The 18,271-nt window shown below is 35.5% G+C and overlaps 2 protein-coding genes across 3 annotated transcripts in view; one reads left to right on the top strand and one right to left on the bottom strand.

Moving 5' to 3' along the window:
• CHRM5 (cholinergic receptor muscarinic 5) overlaps positions 1-18,271 on the top strand; it is a 78,968-nt gene that overhangs the window by 28,955 nt on the left and 31,742 nt on the right. The gene's annotated exons all lie outside the window — the stretch shown is intronic.
• The window catches only part of AVEN (apoptosis and caspase activation inhibitor), a 141,354-nt gene that overhangs the window by 99,547 nt on the left and 23,536 nt on the right, over positions 1-18,271 (bottom strand). For both annotated transcript variants that reach the window (XM_058162135.1, XM_058162133.1), the window contains exon 2: positions 1,172-1,334. In XM_058162135.1, the coding sequence (XP_058018118.1) occupies positions 1,172-1,334 (163 nt within the window). The remainder of the gene's footprint in view (positions 1-1,171; positions 1,335-18,271) is intronic.

The following is an 18,271-nucleotide window of genomic DNA, read 5'->3' as shown; positions in this document are numbered from 1 at the left end:
CACTGTTGATAATAATAGAAAAAAATAATACTCATGAAAACAACAATGGTAATACTGACAATACAATAAAAATAACATATGAAATATCCCCAAAAAATCTTTCTTCCCAAATCTAAAATAAAAAGGGGAGTGGCCTGCTTTGTCTATTTCTCTTGAATAGTCAATGAAACTTGTTGTTGATTAATTTAGATCATACTCTGTATAAACATCTTGAGTATTTATATAGCTATTTTTTAAAAAATAGTGGTCATCCCAGCTACAGGTCATCCTCACTTAGTGATTGCCTTAGACAGTGATCATTCACAGTTACAATGATTATGAAAAAGTAACTTTGCAATCAATGCCCACATTTACAACTCTCACAGCATTTTGTTCTCAGTCATATATTCACCATTACAGTTAGGGAGTATGTGTTGTCCTGTGTAAAATTGTAAGCACAATCACAGTCCTGTGAGTTTTTCTTCACTTAGCAACCACTCCATTTAACTAGTACGCTGCTGGTCTCAATTGCAGTTGCAAAACAAGTACAGTGGCCCATACTTACTGTTATGTGTGATTTTGCCTTAGCAATTAAGAGAAGAATGATCAATGCTAATAACAGATCAGAAGCAGCAATTAAAGGCCTAAATATTCTCTTCTAAAAATGCTGTTATGTTATGCCAACATAAAAGAGCCACTGGACAGTCAGCCCTTTAAGGAAGTCCAGACAGGAAATTAACAACAACAACAAAACCCCATGAGTACTAATTTTACCTTTATTGTTGGGTCACAGTAACAAAGCCTTGCAAGTCTAAGAGCATTTCTTCCCTCCTCTGACTTTACTGTCTGGGAGAGTACCTTTTGAGACCCTTTCTCCATCCCCATTCCTTCTGTGATCCGTCTCTTGACTAATCATTGCCTGGCTGAGGCTCTTCCACTTGTCTCCTAAGGTTTTACAAACTCAAGTTTACAAACTAACTTGATCTAAAGCTGTTTTTTGGGGTTCCTAACCTTTTTTCTAAAAAGATCGGCGAAAACTTCTAAATTTGTAATGGGGTTTTAACTAATAAGTTAACAAACACAGGAAAATTCCAAATGTCACTATTATAAGACAAATATGCATTACTATAAGACGAATTGCAGACAAATAATCAATAGAAATTGACTACTACCTATGATTCTTCTTTCTTACCTGCTGAGCTAAGCAGTACACTGAAGTCTGTCCCACGCTGAGATTCACCACTGCCATTTTGTGTTTCTTTCTCACTTTCTTCATAACGGTGCCAGTTGGAGACTAGCTTTCTTCTTGAATAACTTCCCCGGTCTTCTTTGCCCGTTTCAGGTTCAGCAGTAGCCTATAGCATATATCAGAAAAATGATTAAATAACTGTGATTCACTTTTGCTTTTATTCCAGTTTCCAAGAAAAATTAAATATCAGTCTCATCAATTTTCCAACAATATTTTATGTAGTAATATCTTGATTATCAACTCTGTATCAGACTTGGCAATTGGATCAATACTTTGGCTAGGACATAATGCATGATGGCAGAAACATTCTAATTTCTGTTTTTATTTTGTTCTGTTTTTATTTTTACTTCAGAATTGGATGGTAACTATTATATTTAATGATTTAATTTAAAATTAATAATTTTAATATATTAATATTTCTATTTCAGAAAAAATGATCTGAAAATAGAATTCATCTTATCTCCCTAAGACTTAATATTTAAGTTACCACATTTCTATTCAGCTACAAAGGATTACAATCAGAGCAAACAGGAATAGTTAGTCTGTGTTAAACGTATTAGACCTACAAGGCTTCATAGTAAACAAAACTGTTAAAGGTGGAGAGATCATTACATCACTCTGCTAAACAAATAATTCCCTCAACACTGTCAGACTATTTACTGAATCTGCACTACTATTAATCGTTTCATAGTTCCCATCACCAATCTCTTTCCACTTATGACTGTATGACTATAACTTGTTGCTGGCAATCCTTATGATTTATATTGATATATTGATCATCAATTGTGTTGTAAATGTTGTACCTTGATGAACGTATCTTTTCTTTTATGTACACTGAGAGCATATGCACCAAGACAAATTCCTTGTGTGTCCAATCACACTTGGCCAATAAAATTCTATTCTATTCTATTCTATTCTATTCTATTCTATTAAAAAGAAGCTGAGCTCCTCATTAAGAAATACTTTTTTACCATTCAACATGATAGGTTACAACAATATTCCTCAACCTCAGCTGTTTGAAGATGTGTGGGCCTCAATTCCCAAAATACTCCAGCCAACATACAGAATTCTAAGTGTTGAAATCCATATAATTTAAACTTTATTTAAGACTTTAAATCTAAAGTCATCAACAATCAGAATATAAAAATTCAGTTATCTGAACGAAAATGTGGCACACATTTTTTAAAAAATATCACTCTATGTAACAGACATAACATCTTCATGTAGCACTTGTGGGAAATCTCATTTAAGCTTTTTTAGACATATTGTACTCATCATACTGCTCACACTCTGGATAAGCAACATAATGCAAAGTATAAAACAGGAGTAAGAAATTATGAGCAAAAGATATTAAAGACATGAAATAAGAAAAGAACAAAGGAAATACCATGTTTTAATTTATACTGGCATCATTATACTTCTACTTTTAACGGTCTTCTACTTTTATAGAGGTCGGAGGCATCTGTGAGGGAGTTTGATGAAGAAGTGATTTAACTACAGTAAAGGGTAGATATCAATGTCCTCTATCTCCAGTTTATTTCTCATACGCACAGAAGGAAAGACTAGATCTAGCATGTGCCTACCCATATGGCCAAAATTATATGGAGCAAGCCCAAAGCCATCGTGTACAAACCACTCCAGCCCTCTCTCCCCAGGACAAAGTTTGAAGTTCCCCAATGTCCATCTTGGAAGCTCTAACAATACCCAAGAGCTCCTAGATTTCTAGGCAATCAGTATTCCAATAGTAATTCTAGCTTATGTCTGTTTCCCATTCCATGTACATTTACTTGCACAGGTTGTCACATCAAAGGTCTCCTATACTATTGTAACAACCACTCCTCCCTAGCTTTCGATTTGGGAAGTCTGGAAAGGCAAATTTTGACAGGGCTATAGTTTCCAGGTCTCAGCAATATATGCCAGTTTAATGCATTTGCCCATTGTAGGGTATAGAGGGCTGTAGACTTATCCGGGTATAGAGGGCTGTAGACTTATCCTTTACCAAGTGAGTTCCCTGAGTCTACATATGTAAGGCATTTTTAAAAATATTGAGGGTATTACTTTGAAAGTAATAAATTCTAAAGTGTGAGTATAAATTATTTCTGCATTTCTGCTTCTATTTTAGCAAATTTGGATCAACATTCTACTTTGCCTAATTTTATAAAGGTTGTGTAGTATTTTGGAGAATATTCTGGTTATAGGATAAAATGGAATATATCTAATTTGCTTCCCCTGAGTCCTAATATATCAGCTCAATATACCGTATCAAATCCCATCTCTAGGATTTTATATTTCTATTGATTATATTAAATACTAGCTGATTACCCATGCTCGGAAACTATGCGATCGAGCTTGATAAATCGACACTTAGAGTTTGAAAATTAATGAGTAGTTATGATCGACCTCTCCTCTCCCCTTCTCTCTCTCAGGCTAGCCCCACAAAAGCCTCTCCTGTCCTCTCCTCTCCCTCAGGGTGGCTCCAGAAGCCTCTCTTATCCTACCGCCTTCTCTCCCTCAGGCTGGCCTCATAGACCTTCTCCTCTCCCCTTCTCTCCCTCAGGCTGGCCCCATAGATCCTCTCCTATCCCCTACTCTCCCTCTGGCATGTCCCATAGATCCTCTCCTATCCCCTCCTCTCCCTCAGGCTTGGCCCATAGACCCTCTCCTCTCCCCCTCTCTCCCTCAGGCTGGCCCCATAGATCATTTCCTGTCCCCCTTCTCTCCTTGCCCCACATAAACGTCTCCTCTCCTATCCCCTTCTCGACTTCAGGCTTTCTAGCCCCTTCTCTCCATGAGTCTTTCCCCAAAGAAGCTTGTCCTATGCTATCCCATTCTCTCTGGAGTTATTTTCAAGTTGGGAGGGGAAGTAGAATGTGTTAGCATCAGAGCGTGTTAATAATAATATAGGAAATAATAATGCCCTGATGGTCATTTCGAAAAATCCTTTCTTAGTGAGCATCTAGAAGCCAAGAGGAACATACATGGCAAATTTCAAGTTCGTAGGCTTTACGGTTCTGGAGATTTAGTGATTAATGCGCGAGTGGTTTTTGCTTTTATATATATAGATTCCAAGCATTATATACCCAAAGATATTTCCAAATATGTGGAAATAAATATATTGAACCCTACATTGACTCCGAATATTGCAGTTTTTCAAAACTCCATTTTGTTTCTTCTACTTATTGTAGAATAATATGAAACCATCACCATCCTGTTGATTCCTACTTTCCTACATACATATTAACAACCTAAATAGCCCAAATGTATTTTCTGACATACTGTATATGTAAGCTCCTCTATCCATAAGTAAAACCAACACCTTAATCACTTGGCTTATAACCATCAATTCCACTCCACAAGGTGAGAAGTTCGTTGAGATGTATTATATCCTCACCTTCTTTTCTAATATCACAAATACATATATATACATATATATGTTTCTTTCATATAATTCATTAATTTAAGTTTGTTATCTTTTATATGCCTTGGGTCATAATCAGCTATTACCCTCTGTCACCTATAATGACTGGTTAATCAAGGCATTCATGTAACTTTTTTTTTAAATGGCACAGAAGTAGCATACTGGGTTCATGAAGCATTTCCTGCTAATATTAAGAGTGTTTTTGCCTAATATGATACAACCACAACCCAAGACCTGTTTTATCCCAAACACAATCAAATTATTCTATGCACGCTGGGATAACCCAAAATTATCTTGAAGCCAACATACTATTACCCATATATTTCCAACTACAACGTGCATGCATTACAATAGCAATAGCACTTATATACCGCTTCACAGTGCTTTACAGCCCTCTTCAAGCGGTTTTACAGTGTCAGCATATTGCCCCCAACAATCTGGGTTCTCATTTTACTGACCTCAGAAGGATGGAAGACTGAGTCAATCTTGAGCCAGTGAGACTCAAACTGCCGAACTGCTGGTAGTTGACAGTCAGCAGAAGTAGCCTTCAATGCTATATTCTAAGCATTGCACCACGGCTCTTGATATACAATGATATACATTCAGGATGCTAGAAACCTTCCTGATGGGAGATATATATATACTATAGAGTTTTTGAGTGATCAAGAGGTTTTTCAGCTCCACTATTGGACCAAGTAACTACAAAGTACACCAGCTTTATCCTGTATTAATTATCATTGAATTACAAATATTTATTCATACATTACTGAACATAATAGTGTAAAATTATTTTAAAACTAATAAGGCAAAGAAGGCAAAATTAAACATTGACAGAACTGAGCTTTTTAGACGAGATGACATAAAAATGAAATATGCTAAAAATGCAACTATCACAGACATGTGAATTTTGCCACTTAAGTGGTTACAGTATGGAACAATAGTCATGTGCTCCAGGAAAGCAGGAAGAAAGCAAATTACAAGGCTGGTTACAAGGAGAGACAAGTTATATGCAAGGATGTCTGGGGAATACTTGCTCTAAATTGAAAAACGTTTAATTACAAATACATGCATAGGAAGAGGGATGGAAGAATAAGGTCAAAGAAATTATTGTCAATTACTGGAGTAAGGATACATCTTTTTTATACGAACACTGCCACAGTGACTCAGCTATTCGCTCTCATGCTTCTTTATGTTCTCTGAACAATCCTCTACATACGGTAGTTGCTGAAGGAAAAGCTTTGCCCCAAAAACTTAAGGCAAGTCAGATCTGATTCGAGTTTGAATAAGGGACCACAAAGAACTTTCATGTCAAATGATCTAAGTGCCAAAGCCCACTGCAACTACATAGCAAAAAAAGCTCTAAGAGTTGTAAATCTAATCTTGCGTAGCTTCTTTTCCAAAAATACCACACTACTAACCAGAGCATATAAAACATTTGCTAGGCCAATTCTAGAATACAGCTCGCCTGTCTGGAACCCTCACCACATCTCTGACATCAATACAATTGAACGTGTCCAGAAATATTTTACAAGAAGAGTTCTCCATTCCTCTGAAAACAACAAAATACCTTATCCCACCAGACTTGAAATCCTAGGCTTAGAAAACTTGGAACTCCGTCGCCTTCGACAAGACCTAAGTTTAACTCATAGAATCATCTATTGTAATGTCCTTCCTGTTAAAGACCACTTCAGCTTTAATTGCAATAATACTAGAGCAACCAATAGATTTAAACTTAATGTCAACCGCTTTAATCTAGATTGCAGAAAATATGACTTCTGTAACAGAATCATCAGTGCTTGGAATACTTTACCTGACTCTGTGGTCTCTTCCCATAATCCTAAAAGCTTTAACCAAAACTTTCTACTATTGACCTCACCCCATTCCTAAGAGGACCATAAGGGGCGTGCATAAGCGCACAAACATGCCTACCGTTCCTGTCCTGTTGTTTTTCTTTTCTTCTTCATATATATATATATGCTTATACCTCCTTATATTTACTCATATATATGTTTATATACTATATAATCTTTTTGTATGATGCCTACATATATTATTGTGACAAAATAAATAAATAAAATAAATAAATAAACTGCCAAGGCTGTAGAGCAGACTGACGGGAAACTATTCCAGAAGATGGTAAAGACAGACTGTGGAAAAAAATTACATAGATGAATCCATACTGACATCAGGATCTGACAACTTGAAGAATATCTTAAGACTGACCGAAAGTGAATTAAGTTAGCAAAGCAAACAATATAAAATAGGCATTTGAAAGCTGAATTCTTTGTAAGTTCTTTGTAAGGATGGATACAAGCAAGGTGTGTGAAAGGCCAACTTTCATAACATAAGAATCTTGGCTAAGAATTAAGTCCATTCAGCTTTCAATGTAAACTGTGAACTCATGTGAACTCTGAATTCGTTTGAATTTTTTTCTTCACAGTACTGCCAAGGTTATGCTGCCAATTTTAAGCTCATCAAATTAATAAAATATAAACCTTCCCTTCCCTCAAATGAGGAAAAATGAGCTAAATATCCTCTTCCTTCACCTGACATTATTGTTCTTGAAAAATCAAGAAAAAGATACATTTTTTTCATTTGCTATATCTGCATTAAATGATCAATATTCAGACAATGTTGCCACTGCTCAACTTCCCACTGAAAACTTTTATACCCTAAATCAAATTAGCACCTAGTCTATAAATCAGTATTTCTTAACTTAAGCAACTTTTAAGAGGTGTGGACTGCAACTCCCAGAATTCCTCAGCCAGCATTCTGGTTGAGGAATTCTGAGAGTTCCCAACTCTGAAGGATGCCAGGGTTGAGAAACATTGCTATAAAACAGCATGATTGTTTTTTAGTAATAAATAACTTTTAACTAATTTGTGGCACTTTCTATGCATTTTATTATCTTGTACCTCTTTCCAGAGAAGCTGTTTCATTGAATTAAATAAACATGTATAGAATAGCAAGATTAATGGTAACAGTAGGAAAGAAATCCAAGGATTATGTGTCAATCATTATTTAAATTATTTATTGGAATTTCAAAATCCATTGTAACAAGCCATGCAATGTGTCCTTAAATCACACCAGAGACGATTGCCACCAGCAGCACTTTGTGTTTTATGTCCAATGCTGCAATCTTTTGAATGAACATTCCAGGGTTGTCCTAGCAACCAGATGGTTCTACCTACAATCCCATCTTCACAAGAAGATTAAATCAAAACAAGGCTTTCTGCATTAAAGAATAGCAGAAACAATCTTTATTAATAAAGAAAAAACAAGCATTCTCCCGTTCCATTTTTTTTTCATCATTTCTAAATGAAATAAACAATTATAGGCTCATGTAATTGTTAATGTAAATGGTGAAAGTTAATTCTGCAAATGCATTATTAAACTCTTCTGTGACAGATTATACCAAATAACGAGTGCTTAAAATCTTAATATTCACGACGTATTTCAGAAACCGATTGGAAAATATTGCGTTCATACTTCAATAAATTAAATTTTCAACTTTATTTTCCATATATCAGTGCTCAGAATAAAATCTGCTTTCACTGATGTAGAAGTTATCAAAGGACAAAGAACTAAAATATCATGTGTTCCCATCGTGTGCTTGCCTGCTGCTTTTCATTGTTAGCTCTTTCCACTTTAAATAAACTTGCTTAAAAAAGATATGACAACTGAAGCCACCTACTAATTACAGATTGGATATTTTATGATTTTCAAAAAATATTTATATAAGGTCAACTATAAACATGTAACAAAACATTTTTTCTAGCAGCCCAAGGATAACATCCAAATGAATTCCAAGTATAGCTTTGCATACATCGCACAAATATTTAGTTTCTTTTGGATGAAAGAACACTGGAGATTTATGATATCTGTGCAATGTTTGTAGTATTTCTCAGTAAGCAGGATTTATGAATACAGCAAGTATAAAGGACTATGTTCTGTTTTTCCTTAATCTAACTAAACCCCTAAATTCTTGTCAGAATTCAAATTACAAAATTCCTTTTCTCACACATGCAAAGCACTAATTTCATGCTACTTTACAAAGATCACCTAATATATTCCTGTAAATAAACACAATGCACATTCACTAAATGTCATTATCTGTCTTGTTCCCAACAATGTGCCAAGTAACACTTCAGTAAAAATCAATGTGATACTACCAAATTTATTGCCTAATCCCCATTTTTAAATTTGCTTAGGCTGCCATACTGTGGACTGGTTTTAAAGATAGTGTGATCTTTCAAACCAACAGTTAAAGTCTCAGGCACTCATTTCCTTACAAGATGAGAGCTATTATAGGGGAGAGGTGCGGGGGGGAGAGAAGAATTCTAAAATCTTCCATACTTTTTGGAGGGTAATTCCTTGGGTCTTCATTCCTGATTTTTGTGGCAAGATTTTTTTAGAAGTTGTTTGCCATTGTGTTCTTCCTAAGACTGAGACTGGCACAAGGTTTTATGCCTAAGGCAGAGATTAGAATTTATGATCTACCAGTTTCTAGGGGCCTTAAACCACCACCTCACTCACACTGGGTCTCCAAAATTCCCTTTTTTATAACTAATTCTCTAAGAATGCCTTTCCTGTGGCAATCCCAATTCTCAAAAGCTGCCCCAATCCTTTCTAAGCTTTTTGATCAATGCTTGTTGCAAAACCAAACTTCCCTTCACTGCTTCAGCAATGAGGAGTGCAGGTAATTTACCATGGGACATAAGTGCAAAGTGTAAAAGAAACAGTGGAAGATTTGTTCGATGATGTCATCCTTCCCAAGTAGACAAGACAGAAAACACAACTATTTATTTTTCTCTTTTACAGCATCAGAAGCTAAGGAGGTTCCTTTCTGAGTCTCTTTTTCTGCCCATTATGCAGCTGAAGGCTATGTTCTCTCTTACCTGATAATTGTCCCCTAGGTAGCATCTTTCTCCATCTAACCATCCACCTCAAGGTCATTCTCACATACCATTACACATACAGTATATTCCCTTTTGTTTTGCTAGTATGAAGGTTACAGAAACAGGAGATGCTGCTCTGCAAGTGTACTGTTACATCAACAACTGCGCACTGTGACAAGAACAAGCTACCCTTTTACAGCTTTCATGTTAGTCATCCCTGGAGTTGGAGGCAAACTAAGTGTTTTCACCATGAACCTGAATATTTCCACTGCACTGCAGTGCTAAGCAGTATTACAAATGTTATCCAGCACTTATCCTTCTTCTTCTAAATTATTAATTTAATTTTGCATCAGGATTCTGCAGCCAATCTGACTAATTAACTGTAGATCAGCTGTTTCAAAATCAGCAGTAAATCTGATTTTGCATATGGACACTTACAACTTTTAGTTCTTAGTATAATTTTACGGCCAAAGATCTGTATTTCTTCATCCTTTTCATGCTTCATGGACTGTCAGACAGAAACTTCAAATCTTCCCACTGACCCCTGACCCTGCAGATATTAAACTCTATCACTATTTATTTTTTCTCTTTGAAATTGCAATACATTTTACAAATATGAGAAACAGCTGTTCCTTTCCTACAGCAATAGGAAGAATTGAAACCCAAACTGTCATATTTGAATCGCTAAAGATAAGCATTTTAACATGCTAAAATTAAGCTTAAACAAGACTGTGACATTTGTGACTCAGCAAAACTACGCAGTGTTTTAGCGTGTGTATGACACCAAGACATGTTAAGTTTTTTCAAGCAAAGCTTGGATGTTATGAGAAAATAGCAACTACAGGTAGTCCCTGACTTACAACCATTCGTTTAGCAACTATTCAAAGTTACAACAGCACTGAAATAAGTGTTTTATGACAAATACTTTTTTCACACTTATAGTCAACCATGACCATATGATCAAAATTTGAACGCTTGGCAACCGTTTCATATAGTGTCCTGGGATCATGTAAATCACCTTTTGCAACCATCTGACTAGCAAAGTCAATAGGGAAGCCAGATACACTTAAAAACTGTATTGTACTAATGTAGCAACTTCAGTGATTCATTTAATGGGGGCAAGAAAGGACATGAACTGGGGCAAAACTCACTTAAGAACTGTCTTACTTAGCAATTAAAATTTTGGTTCAGTTGTAGTCATAAGTCAAATACTACCAGTTTGTTTCGTTAAATAGTTAATTAGCAAATTGTGTATAACAATTTGTATGAGACTCACAGTTAGAAATCTAAGGAATATGGCAGGTCAAAAAGGCATAATTTTCCCTTCCTTTTCCTGTAATCCTTATAGAAATGATATATGGGTGGTTTTCATGTATTGGCTTTTGTGTTCATCTTTATAATTATGTCCAGTTTAATGAGTCTGCTGTAGAGGGCTGAATAAGGTGTGCCAATTAAAAAACCATAATCAAAACTAAAGGTGCTGGTATCAAAATCGTTTGGAGAAAAACATGGAGGAAAAATTATGAGACCCCTTGTTCACAGCATGTATGCAGTTTCAAGGATCAGTAGGACAGCTTACCAAACTTTGGACAAAGACAGCAAGAATTTGATATTCCGTTATCAGAACAAAAAGGTTATGGAGAAACCACCACCAAAAAAAAATCTACTGAAAAGTAAACATTATCTTACAATGCCTTTAATTACAAAGGTCTGGCAATATGAACCAAGAGAGAGAGAGAGAGAGAGAGAGAACATTCCCCAAAATTTAAGTAACCACAGATTATAAAGAAGAGAAGGAAGGAAAGTTAAAAATAACTAAAGCCATGCTATTTTTTTTTAAAAAACTACTAGAAGCAATTTTTTTGACATAAGACCTTGCTTTAAATGTGCACAAGTATGACTGCTTAAAAAAAACAAAAACAGGAAGGGGTACATCCTATCTATTGCTCCCTAAATATATTTAAAGAGGGAGAGCACCAGATGCTTAGATGAGGCTTTAGAATTTTAGAATTTCAATGAGAAATCATTCAATTAGAATGTGTACCCAATCTATGAAAACTGAGTCTTTTCCTGCATCAACCCTATTGTTTACATTGGCAACATCCCCACAAAGGCAGATGTTTTTGAGCAGCTGCTATTGACAGCAACTGACATCCATGTGATTAAAGTCTCCATGAGATTATCAGATTATAAGCATGACTGCTCACCCATGTCTGTAGGCTTCAACTGGTGCCTTTTGAATGATTCAGCCACACTTTTTCTTGTTTCAACCTTTACTCCAAAAAATATTGAATTGTATGCTGATATACTTGACACTTAAAGCAGTTTATAGTAATAGAATCATTTACAAATCTGCACAACTATACATTCAGGAGAAACGCCATACTAGTATAACTAAGGACAGAACGGAATTTTCTGTTTTGAAAAATGTATTTTGATTTAAGTCAAAATGCCAATTGCATACCGAATACACAAAAACTGAAGAAAGGTGCATAATTTCTTTGCTTCAAAGGAATTGACACAATCAATTACGCTGCTTGCTCTTTTAGCAAATGACCTCATAGCTGAGAGAAGAAATAGAACTATGAGAAATCAAACAGTTTAGTTTCTTATCTCACATAAATTAATTCAATCATCTTCCATTACCTTCCTGCTTTCCTTGTTTCTCATTCTAAAGATAAGCTCCTTTCCCTTTAAATTTATCATGAACTATTCACTGGAAAATAATCATTTGTGTGTGGGGAAAACAGTCACAATTTTATCAGCTATAACAAAATAGTTAAACTAGATCTTAGTCCTCCTCATCCATTTGTATTTGCTCTTTTCAGACTCCACATGACTGCTAAAGTCTAATAGCAAAACAGTGTGCTTTTTCTGTAGTTTTAAAAGTGTTCATTTTTGCCTTTCAGATGCTAACCGAATTTCAGCTCTAGTGTGAAATAAATTCATGGAGATTATCAAAATTGCAAAATTAGATAAAAAAGAAATATGAGAAAGCTGTAGCACCTTTACATGAAGTACAAAAAATGAGATTTTAGATATCTGTAGATACAGCTTACTACTATAGCTTACTACTATTACTACTTACCACTATCTTCAGATATGCCTTTGGTATCAGAAATAACGTCTTATTTTTTTATCTCATCAACATATATACTGTAAGTCGAACATTTTATTTTTAACATCTTTAAGCATTATGAACAATTTGGTCCAGGAAGTCCCAAGATTAAGAATATCCACATATAATATTGCTGTTGCATGAGCTGCATTTGTTACCAGTTTGCTCCAGGGTCCAATTCAAGGTATTAGTCATTACTTTTAAAGCAGTATATGGCACAGATCGAGGGTATCTGAGCAGCCATCTCATTCCAATGGGACTAGCCTATTCCATTTGCTCCAATGGAAAGGGGCCTGCTATGGACCCCATCTGCTAAGAAAACCCACTGGGCAGGATCAAAGACTTTTTCCACTGTGTCCCCCATCTCTGTGGAACATTCTACCATAAGAGACGGCAACTTCTCCCACTTTTTTGGCATGCCACAAAGGTAAAGACCTTCAAGTTTCCATATCCAGTGACCTAAGTGTCAAAGCCCACTGCAACTACATCGCAAAAAAGGCTTTAAGAGTTGTAAATCTAATCTTATGAAGCTTCTTCTCCAGAAACACTACACTGCTAACCAGAGCTTATAAAACATTTGCTAGACCAATTCTTGAATATAGCTCGCCTGTCTGGAACCCATACCACATTTCAGACATCAATACAATTGAACGTGTCCAGAAATATTTTACAAGAAGAGTTCTCCACTCCTCTGAATACAACAAAATACCTTATGCCACCAGACTTGAAATCTTGAATTTAGAAAACTTAGAACTCCACCGCCTTCGACAGGACCTGTGCTTAACTTATAGAATTATCTATTGCAATGTCCTTCAATCATAACAATACAAGAGCCAACAATAGATTTAAACTCAATGTTAACCGTTTCAATCTTGATTGCAGAAAACATGACTTCTGTAACAGAGTTATTAATACTTGGAACACACTACCTGACTCTGTGGTCTCTTCTCAAAATCCCCAAAGCTTTAACCAAAAACTCTCTACTATTGACCTCACCTCATTCCTAAGAGGTCTATAAGGGGTGTGCATAAGAGCACAAAACGTGCCTACCGTTCCTATCCTATTGATTCCTTTCATTATATCCAATTAATATAGTTATTACATACTTATGCTCATTTATATGCTTATATATTATGCTTATGCTTATATATACTGTTGTGACAAAATAAATAATAAAATTTGGTTTTGCTGGTTGGCTTGGAGCCAAGAGGTGCTCACCACTGGAGATGGTTGATGGGATAAGTTCTCATCCCCATTTCATCCATCTCCTTGCTTATAGTTTTTGAAATACTTTTAAAATTTTAATCATTTTTATATTTATCTTTTTATGGTTTCTAGGTCACCCAGAAGCTCCATATCAAGGAGATGGGTGATATATAAATTAAATAAATTGATTAAATAAATAATGAATTTACTAATTATTTGTGCTTATGAAAAGACTACACATTACTAAAAATGGCAGACAGCTAAATGCAAAGTGATCTGACTAGAAATGGCGGGTGCATTTTCCTTATTTGAGCCGATGAACCAATGAAACCGCACAATGTTTTCATGACCATCACAAAATAGTGTGTGTACATTTTTAATATACTGTGCAGCTAGTTTTCAGAGGTTTTTAGCAGTTTGCAAGGACATTATGCAACTTCAGTGGTTTGTTGGCTCAAGGAAAATCAGTCAGAAAGAGGTGAAATGCCATCAGATGTGGAAGGCTATACTTGGTTAATGAACATTTTTAAAGTGTAAAGTAAGAATAATGGAGCATATGAAAGGCCCTGTCCTGACGAAAGCTACAATTATTATTAAAAAACACAGTGATTTAATCATTGAAGTGGAAATGCAATTGATAATTTTGTTGGCCGATCAAAATCAGCATAATATGCCTATTAGCCTTACTTTATTGAAGGCTTGAAATCTTCTCAATAATTTAAAAGCTATACGTGCAGGAACTGAAAGTGACTGCAATGGAGAATTTTTTGTGAGTGGAGGCTGGTTCAGACATTTCAAAGTGAGGATGAATTTACATAATATTAAAGCTGAAGCAGTGGGTGCCAATTTAAGTGCTGAGTGACTTTCCTGACATATTTAAAACAATTATTGAAAAGGGATGTTATTTGCCATACCAAATATTTAATATAGACAAAACCGGCTGATTTGGGGGGAAATTTCTACATTTTGAAAGAGGAAAAAAGTGTAACGCAGCAGATACAAGGCATGAAGGATATGCTAACATCATTCCCTGGCAGTAACGCTTCTGAGGATTTCAAACTCAAGCCTTGACTTGTTTAAGTAAGCAAACTCAAGACTATATGGGGCACTTCACCTTATCATTAAGATATTTCTTTCTATTATTATAAAGGCTTTTCTTACAATTACCATTTTTCAAGATTGGTTCCTAAATCATTTTGTCCCTGTTGCTGAATATTATTGCATGGTCAAAAAAATTCCTTTCAAGCTTCTTCTTGTGCTTCCCAACACATATGGACACCCAACCACTTTAGATGACCTTCACCCCAATGTAGAGGTCATATTTTTACCTCTCACACACACACACATACATCATTTCATCATTACTGATGAGGGAGTCATAAACTCCTTTAAAATCTATTACTTTCTATACAATAGAAAGTTATACTATAACTTTCTTCCAATCAGTCAGGGCTACGCAAGATGAAATCATGAGCTTAGAGGAGTTCTGGAGAAAGTATAGCTTTTGTGTGCCATCAAAAATGCTGCTGTTTTGTGAGATGAAGTGAAGCAGTCAAATACAAAAGGAATGAAACAAATTGCAGTCCCAATTTGTGAATGCTTCTCAGGAATTTACAATTTATATCACTTCAATTTCTATTTGGATCTTGTGGTTTTGTATTTTGTGATTTTCTCCAGTTATTTCTCTTCTGTTACACTGTCTCCAAGTACTCTTCCAAGGAGTATCCACTATGCATGCTTCTTTTACTCTTCCAAGGAGTATCCACTATGCATGCTTCTTTGTTTCTGATCAACAATTAGGCCAAGAGCGTTTTATGGCAGATGCTTGTCTGTTTGAATTCTAAAGAAGCACTTTGGCTTCTTCATTTTTTTGGTCTATTTTGTGGTTTGTTATTATGGCTTGTCACACAGTCAACCAGATGTTCAGACTTGGTTTGGCATTCTTCTCTACCTATTGAGCCCCTTTCAAAGTACCTGGGATAGGCAGATGTAGATGTTTAATGGTATTACAGATACCATCGCAGGATGTAAGCTGTTCCAAGTAAAGCTGCTTTTTGTATTATTTACTATGTTATTATGTTTAAGATGTTGTGAGGCATTTGGAAGCATTTCTCAAGTGTTTTATATGCATATGAAAGCTAAAATAAATGCTATATATTAAGACAAAACATTTGACCGACACTAAATAACCTGTTTCAATTTGTGATTCTACAACAGAGAAATGTAAAGGACTTCTGTAGTCTTAAGGGCCTATACTTGAAGCTTCTTTCTCTGATCTTTTAAAATTATTGGATACTTAGCAGGTACTTGGTAGCCTTGAAACCAAGTAGCCCTTTACATAATAGTCACCTGTCACTTGGGAGATGCTGGTTTGTGCCTTAATCCTTACATAATTGATATTCAGAAATGGACATCGATGTCAGATATAAAACTACTAGCTATGTACAAATCAACATGTTTATTAAATATGCATAGAAGAAGGCAGGACTGTGCCTTGTTGACTTCACTTCAACATCCATCTCCCATACATTTTGTTTAACGCATTGGGGAATTCTAAACTGAGAGCAGTTATGTACACTACTACAGTATATATATATATATATATATATATATGTATGTATGTATGTATGTATATGTATATGTATGTATATGTATATGTATATATATATATGTGTATATATATATATATGTATGTATGTGCGTACATATGTATGTTAGGGTGAGGCAATTGGGCATGTTCTTGCTTCATTTCAGGATTCATTTAATAACACTTAAGAAGAAAGTGATAAATGTTCAGTGCATGGACTTAATTTGAATCTTATTTATTGGAAAAGTATTAAGTTCTCATGACAAGCTTAAAAAATCTCAAATACAACATTAAAATCAAAAGGCAAGTCACAAGAGGAGCACTATCCCTAAGAAATTCAGATCTTAAACCAAGGGTACAGTAGCCAGAACAGATTCTTCACTAGAGGGATATGATTCCGAAATAAATGGCATAATATTAGCAGGATTATTAGTAATGAAACAGCAATAACAAAAAGCCTGATTCTAAGAGCATTATAAATTCCAATAAAAGCAATGTCACCTGACAGGATGAAGGAAACAAGTTGTGGTCCCCTTTCACAATATACCTACAGAGTCAAATGGCCCCTTATTAAATAAGCCCTTAAAACCTGGTTCTTATCGCATGAGCTAGGCATGATGAAATCCTCTTGTGGGATGCTTGGGATGTTAGAGTTATTTTTTACAGAAAAAAAATCTGGTTGTTTTTTTTTATTGTTTGGTATTGCACTGTTTTAAATTGCCTCATATTGTATGTGGGGCAGTGTTGTAAATAAATTGGGTGGCCTGTAAATTCAATAAAGAAATACACTGAATGAAAGACTCTTTTGTGTATTAAAGCAGTAATTTTTGTTTGTTTGTTTGTTTTTTTGTTTACATTTATATCCCGCCCTTCTCCGAAGACTCAGGGCAGCTTACAATGTGTAAGGCAATAGTCTCATTCTATTTGTATATTTACAAAGTCAACTTATTGCCCCCCCCAACAATCTGGGTCCTCATTTTACCTACCTTATAAAGGATGGAAGGCTGAGTCAACCTTGGACCTGGTGGGACTAGACCCTGCAGTAATTGCAGGCAGCTGTGTTTTAATAACAGGCTTCTTACAGCCTGAGCCACACCGCGGCCAACTAATGCCAACTTTTAAAAAGAAGGGAGTTTGCAACAGAACAGGAGATACTCAAATTAGACAAGGAGAGTGTCAGGGAACCTTGTTGCATAAGCAGAAGGCTGCTAGCTTAGCAATGAATGTAGTTTTTTGTATGTCATTTACAGATTCATGTTTTAAATATAATTTAAAGGATATATTTAAAATGGATAATTAGTATCTAACTCCTGTATTCTCTTACTAAATCCCATATAATCTCAAATACAAAAGACAACTGCACATTTTCTGAGATAGTTTGCTACTCCCAAATTTAAATGTATGGACTGGTAAGTCTCCACATACATACCAGTTCTTTAAATACAGTCTCCCGTCATCATCTGACTCCATGCAGAGGTCTGATATTACTAAAGTACATTAAGGATCTATGCACCAGGGGTGTCAAACTCGTGACAACACGTCGTCACATGACGTATCACAACTTTTTCCCCCCTTCACTAGAATGGGGGTGGCCATGGCCAGCGTGTGACACATCCGGCCCGCAGGCTGTGAGTTTGACATCTCTGATCTAACCAAATATTTTCTTCTTTTCACTATCTTGCCAATCAAGTTCAACTTAGAACTTTATGAATTCTCACATACAAAAACTCATGTCCAAGCAACATATGGGGTTAGGATGGCAGAAAACAGATGGAAAAAACTTGGGGACACATTTGTCTCTTCTCTATGGTACATC

Source organism: Ahaetulla prasina, chromosome 1, assembly GCF_028640845.1.
Source record: "Ahaetulla prasina isolate Xishuangbanna chromosome 1, ASM2864084v1, whole genome shotgun sequence".
In the NCBI taxonomy this organism is placed as follows: domain Eukaryota; kingdom Metazoa; phylum Chordata; class Lepidosauria; order Squamata; family Colubridae; genus Ahaetulla; species Ahaetulla prasina.
Note: the sequence above shows the minus strand (reverse complement) of the source record. Positions and strands in the feature narration are given on the sequence as shown.